The sequence below is a fragment of the Bombina bombina genome, chromosome 4 (genome assembly GCF_027579735.1).
Source record: "Bombina bombina isolate aBomBom1 chromosome 4, aBomBom1.pri, whole genome shotgun sequence".
In the NCBI taxonomy this organism is placed as follows: Eukaryota; Metazoa; Chordata; class Amphibia; order Anura; family Bombinatoridae; genus Bombina; species Bombina bombina.
This window is the reverse complement of record NC_069502.1, coordinates 861,294,293-861,301,459: the sequence shown is the minus strand read 5'-3', so window position 1 is coordinate 861,301,459 and position 7,167 is coordinate 861,294,293. Positions and strand designations below refer to the sequence as shown.

At 41.1% G+C, this 7,167-nt stretch overlaps 1 protein-coding gene across 1 annotated transcript in view; it reads right to left on the bottom strand.

Annotated features, from left to right (window-relative positions):
• Positions 1 to 858: 858 nt before the first annotated feature.
• LOC128657323 (zinc finger protein 484-like) overlaps positions 859 to 7,167 on the bottom strand; it is a 69,081-nt gene continuing 62,772 nt past the window's right edge. Inside the window, exon 9 of the mRNA XM_053711625.1 lies at positions 859 to 1,797. Coding sequence (XP_053567600.1) covers positions 1,358 to 1,797 — 440 coding nt within the window. The 3' untranslated portion in view covers positions 859 to 1,357. The remainder of the gene's footprint in view (positions 1,798 to 7,167) is intronic.

Genomic DNA, 7,167 nt, shown 5'->3' with positions numbered 1-7,167 from the left:
TAAAAATATATATATAGTTTTGATAGGCATATATTAAAAAGGATATATTTCTGTTTTAATGTAGTGATGGCAAAAATGCTAAAAATGCTCTGGTCTTTTGGGGAAGTTTTTGTCTGAAATGTCTGGTCCTTAAGGGGTTAATTTGTAAATATGATTGCCGTAAATAATAGTAAACTTGTAGTGCTTTTGTGAAAGGCACTGTTCTTAATTGTGACATGCATGCCAAAGATATGCTGCAGATCTGCAGTTCTCTTGCTGATGACTTGCCAAAGATTTGTAACAGAGTTGTCGCTGTTGACTTGGCAGAACTTTGCAGCAAGCACATATGCAGAGCTCTTGCTATTGACTTGTGAGAAATTGGCAAGAGACTTGTAGAGCTCTTGCTGTCGACTTCTCATAAAATTACACATTCCCTGTCCTCTTGCTAGAGACTTGCCAAGTAAACTTGCTACAAATTCAAAAACTGTCAACTAGACTTTTTGCTGTAATTATGCTGCAACTAACAGTTTTGCCAGTCAAAACTTGCGGCAAATTAGAAAGACTTACAGAAAAAGTTTCCAACAAGCTTGTGGTAAGTTATTCTTGCTATCTAGGATGCCACTACCTACACTCCAAATACATCCCTCCAAAAATCACTGTACTCTGATAGGAAATGGGCCACAACTCAGTCTGAGAACCCCTCTCACTGAAGAATAAAATGGATCATGGACTCTCACCACCTGTATGAAAGAAATATTTTTATTACAATTTCAATACACAAGATTGAGGGTTTTTCCTAAAATAGTAAAAAAAAATGTATGAATTTATAAACATATTAGGTAACCTTTCTAAAATAAACAATGGAGTATATTTCAAAGTTTTTCATAAAAATCTAAAGTAAAATAATAATAATAAAAAAAATTATATATATATACATATATATATGTCACAATGCATTTTATGCAACTAGGGGGACTATCTGAAACCAGACAAGGGTTTTTGGAATTTTTGCACTTTTGTTGTTAATGTAGGGTTTAATCCTGTGGAAACATGAGTGCTTTCTCTCCGATATGAATTTTCCAATGTGTTTTAAGTTGTAACTTCTGAGCAAAACTTTCCCTCATTCAGAACACTGACATCCTTTCTCTCCTGTATGAAGTTTTTGATGAGTAACAACATTTCCTTTGCTGGTAAAACACTTCCCACATTCAGAACATGAAAATGCTTTCTCTCCTGTAAGAATGTTCTGATGTGTATTAAGAGTTCATTTCTCAGTAAAACACTTTTTACATTAATGAACATAAAAAATTCTCACTCTCCTGTATGAATTTTCTGATGTCTAGTAAGAGTTGATTTCTCAGTAAAACACTTCCCACATTCAGAACATGATGCTTTCTCTCCTGTGAGTTTTCTGATGCGTAATAAGATTTGATTTCCAAGCAAAACACTTTCCACATTCAGAACATGAAAATGCTTTCTCTCCTGTATGAATTTTCTGATGTTTAGTAAGATTCGACTTCTCAGTAAAACACTTCCCACATTCAGAACATGAAAATGCTTTCTCTCCTGTATGAATTTTCTGATGTGTAATAAGATTTGATTTCTTAGTAAAATACTTCCCACATTCAGAACATGCAAAAACTTTCTCTCCTGTATGAATTTTCTGATGTGTAATAAGAGTTGATTTCCGAGCAAAACAATTCCCAAATTCAGAACATAATATTCCCATGTTGCTTCTATGATTTGGAACAGGATTGAAACAAGTATCTGTATTTTCACCATGGCTAAGACTAGGATTACTGCAATTTGAAAATTCACCTGTTGATAAGAAATACAATGGGATTAATGTTAGTTATTAATTACATAATTATTATTTTTTGAGGACATTTCAACTGTTATGAATGAGTTTCTACCACAAGAGTAAGAGACAGGCTATGACCCCCTATACCTTTTCTTAGCTTCATGCTAATGCTTAAGGGATGTTTACTAGACATTAAAGAATATATTTTTCATTTATTTTATAGCAAATATTTAAAAAATCATGTGACAAATATATTTTCAGAAGATCTCAGATGCAAATATTGTACAGATGTAGCAAAACACATACAAATCACAAAATCTCTAATATTAGCAACTAATAAATAAAACACCTTTCATCTGCCACTACCTTAGCTTTTCTAAATGTGCTTAAAATATGTTTTGCTTATTTAAAACTTTTAAATTGCTATCCCAGCATAACAAAAAAAAATAAAAAAAAAATTTATGCTTACCTGATAAATTTATTTCTCTTGTGGTGTATCCAGTCCACGGGTTCATCCATTACTTGTGGGATGTTCTCCTTCCCCACAGGAAGCTGCAAGAGGACACCCACAGCAGAGCTGTCTATATAGCTCCTCCCCTAACTGGCACCCCAAGTCATTCGACAGAAGACAAGCAAGAAAAAGGAAAAACTATAGGGTGCAGTGGTGACTGTAGTTTAAAAATAAAAAACACCTGCCTTAAAGTGACAGGGCGGGCCGTGGACTGGATACACCACAAGAGAAAGAAATTTATCAGGTAAGCATACATTTTGTTTTCTCTTGTAAGGTGTATCCAGTCCACGGGTTCATCCATTACTTGTGGGATACCAATACCAAAGCTTTAGGACATGGATGAAGGGAGGGACAAGGCAGGAACTTAAACGGAAGGCACCACTGCCTGCAAGACCTTTCTCCCAAAAATAGCCTCCGAGGAAGCAAAAGTATAACATTTGTAGAATTTAGAAAAAGTATGAAGCGAAGACCAAGTCGCCGCCTTACAAATCTGTTCAACAGAGGCCTCATGTTTAAAAGCCCATGTGGAAGCTACCGCTCTAGTAGAATGAGCTGTAATTCTTTGAGGAGGCTGCTGGCCAGCAGTCTCATAAGCTAAACAGATTATGCTTCTCAGCCAAAAAAGAAAGAAGTTGCTGACGCCTTTTGGCCTCTCCTCTTTCCAGAGTGGACAACAAACAATGCAGATGTTTGACGAAAATCCTTAGTAGCTTGCAAATAAAACTTTAAAGCACGAACCACGTCAAGATTGTGTAACAGACGTTCCTTCTTTGAAGAAAGATTAGGACACAGTGACGGAACAACAATTTCCTGATTGATATTCTTATTAGATACCACCTTAGGAAGAAACCCAGGTTTGGTACGCCAAACTACCTTATCTGCATGGAAGATGAGATAAGGGGAATCACACTGCAAGGCAGATAACTCTGAAACTCTTCGAGCCGAAGAGATAGCTACTAAAAACAGAACTTTCCAAGATAAAAGCTTGATATCTATGGAATGCAAGGGTTCAAACGGAACCCCTTGAAGAACTTTAAGAAATAAATTTAAACTCCATGGCGGAGCAACAGGTTTAAACACAGGCCTGATTCTAACCAAAGCCTGACAAAACACCTGAACGTCTGGAACATCAGCCAGGTGCTTGTGCAAAAGAATAGACAGAGCAGAAATCTGTCCCTTTTTTTTTCCAATCCTTCTTGGAGAAAAGATAGTATCCTAGGAATCCTGACCTTACTCCACGAGTAACCCTTGGATTCACACCAATGAAGATATTTACACCATATCTTATGATAGATTTTCCTGGTGACAGGCTTTCGAGCCTGAATCAAGGTATCAATGACCGACTCTGAGAAACCACGTTTTGATAAAATCAAGCGTTCAATCTCCAAGCAGTCAGACGCAGAGAAATTAGATTTGGACGTTTGAATGGACCTTGGAGTAGAAGGTCCAGCCTCAGCGGCAGAGTCCATGGTGGAGAGGATGACATGTCCACCAGATCCGCATACCAAGTCCTGCATGGCCACGCAGGCGCTATCAAAATCACCGAAGCTCTCTCCTGCTTGATCTTGGCAATCAGACGATGGAGGAGAGGAAACGGTGGAAACACATAAGCCAGGTTGAAGGACCAGGGCACTGCTAGAGCATCTATCAGCACTGCCTGGGGATCCCTTGACCTGGACCCATAACAAGGAAGTTTGGCGTTCTGACGAGACGCCATCAGATCCAGTTCTGGTTTGCCCCAAAGTTGAATCAGCTGGGCAAATACCTCCGGATGGAGCTCCCACTCCCCCAGATGAAAAGTCTGCCGACTTAGAAAATCTGCCTCCCAGTTCTCTATTCCTGGGATATGGATAGCTGAGAGATGGCAAGAGTGAACCTCTGCCCATAGAATTATCTTGGAAACCTCTATTATTGCCAGGGGACTTCTTGTGTTCCCCCCTGATGGTTGATATAGGCTACAGTCGTGATATTGTCCGACTGAAATCTGATGAACTTGGCTGCAGCTAGTTGAGGCCAAGCCTGAAGAGCATTGAATATCACTCTTAGTTCCAGAATCTTTATCGGAAGGAGGGCTTCCTCCTGAGTCCACGAACCCTGAGCCTTCAGGGAGTTCCAGACTGCACCCCAGCCCAGAAGGCTGGCATCTGTCGTTACTATAGTCCACTCTGGCCTGCAGAAACTCATTCCCCTGGACAGATGGAGCCGAGATAACCACCAGAGAAGAGAATCCCTGGTCTCTTGATCCAGATTTAACAGAGGAGACAAATCTGTGTAGTCCCCATTCCACTGGTTGAGCATGCAAAGTTGCAGTGGTCTGAGATGTAGGCGGGCAAACGGAACTATGTCCATTGCCGCTACAATTAGGCCGATCATTTCCATACACTGAGCCAATGATGGCCGAGAAGTGGAATGAAGAGCACGGCAAGAAGTTAGAAGTTTTTATATCCTGACTTCTATCAGAAACATTTTTTCATTTCTACTGAATCTTTCAGAGTTCCTAGGAAGGAAACTCTTGTGAGAGGAGAGAACTCTTTTCTATGTTCACTTTCTACCCGTGAGACCTCAGAAAGCCAGAACAATGTCCGTATGGGACTTGGCGATTTGAAAAGTCGACGCTGAATCATAATGTCGTCTAGGTAAGGGGCTACCGCTATGCCCCGCGGCCTTAGAGCCGCTAGAAGGGACCATAGAACCTTCGTAAAGATTCTTGGTGCCGTGGCTAACACGAAGGGAAGAGACACAAACTGGTAATGCCTGTCTAGGAAGGCGAACCTGAGGAACTGATGATGATCTCTGTGAATCGGAATGTGGAGATAAGCATCCTTTAAGTCCACGGTAGTCATATATTGACCCTCCTGGATCATAGGGAGGATGGTTCGGATTGTCTCCATCTTGAAGGATGGGACCCTGAGAAATTTGTTTAGGATCTTGAGATCCAAGATAGGTCTGAAAGTTCCCTCTTTTTTGGGAACTATAAACAGGTTTGAATAAAAACCCAGCCCCTGTTCCTCTTTTGGAACTGGGTGGATCACTCCCATAACCAGTAGGTCTTGAACGCAACGTAAGAATGCCTCTCTTTTTGTCTGGTTTACAGATAGTTGTGAGAGATGAAATCTCCCCTTTGGAGATGAACCTTTGAATTCCAGAAGATATCCCTGGGAAACGATCTCTAGCGCCCAGGGATCCTGGACGTCTCTTGCCCAAGCCTGGGCGAAGAAAGTCTGCCCCCTACTAGATCCAGTCCCAGATCGGGGGCTACTCCTTCATGCTGTCTTAGGGGCAGCCGCAGGTTTCTTGGCCTGCTTCCCCTTATTCCAAGCCTGGTTAGGTCTCCAGACTGGTTTGGACTGGGCGAAATTTCCCTCTTGTTTTGCATTAGAGGAAACTAAGGCTGCGCCACTGTTGAAGTTTCGAAAGGAACAAAAATTATTCTGTTTGGTCCTCTTATTGGACCTATCCTGAGGAAGGGCGTGACCTTTTCATCCAGTAATATCAGAAATGATCTCCTTCAGACCAGGCCCGAATAGGGTCTGTCCCTTGAAGGGGATGTTAAGAAGCTTAGACTTTGAAGTAACGTCGGCTGACCAGGACTTAAGCCATAGCGCCCTACGCGCCAAAATGGCCAAACCTGAATTCTTAGCCGTTAGTTTGGTTAATTGAAAAACGACGTCAGAAATAAAGGAATTAGCTAACTTAAGAGCTTTAATCCTGTCTAGAATGTCGTCTAGCGGAGTCTCCACCTGCAGAGCCTCCTCAAGAGACTCGAACCAAAAAGCCGCTGCAGCAGTAACTGGGGCTATGCATGCAAAAGGCTGGAGAATAAATCCTTGATGAATGAAAATTTTCTTAAGGAGACCCTCCAATTTTTTATCCATAGGATCTAGGAAAGCACAACTGTCCTCGACGGGGATAGTTGTACGCTTAGCTAGGGTAGAGACTGCTCCCTCCACCTTAGGGACCGTCTGCCACGAGTCCCGTACGGCGGCATCTATGGAAAACATCTTTTTGAAAGCAGGAGGGGGAGAGAACGGCACACCTGGTCTATCCCATTCCTTAGTAATAATTTCCGAAAACCTCTTAGGGACTGGAAAAACATCAGTGTAAACAGGCAGGGCAAAGTATTTGTCCATTTTACACAATTTCTCTGGAACTACAATGGGGTCACAATCATCCAGAGTCGCTAAAACCTCCCTAAGCAATAAGCAGAGGTGTTCAAGCTTAAATTTAAACGCTGTCATTTCAGAATCAGACTGAAGCAACGCCTTCCCTGAGTCTGAAATGTCACCCATAGATAGAAGCTCACCTGCCTCGGCTTCTGAGTATTGTGAGGGTATATCGGACACAGGCATTAAAGCGTCAGAAAGTTCTGTATTAGTTCTAGCCCCAGAGCTGTCTCGCTTTCCTTGTAACCCTGGCAGTTTGGAAAATACCTCTGTGAGGGTAGCATTCATAACTGCCGCCATGTCCTGTAAGGTAAAAGAATTAGACGCGCTAGATATACTTTGCGTCACTTGAGCAGGAGTTATAGGTACTGACACATGGGGAGAGCTAGATGGCATAATCTCCATTTTTCAGTCAGAGAATCCCCTGGAGATAAATCTTTAAGCGCCATAATATAGTCTTTATAGTTTATAGAAATTTCAGTACATTTGGTACACATTCTAAAAGGGGGTTCCACCATGGCTTCTAAACATATTGAACAAGGAGTTTCCTCTATGTCAGACATGTTTAACAGACTAGTAATGAGACAAGCAAGCTTGGAAAACACTTTAATAAAGGTGAAACAGCAATTAAACAAAAACGTTACTGTGCCTTTAAGAGAAAAAAAAACTAACACTTAAACTGCAAAACAGTGTAAAAATATAGTAAAGTCTTT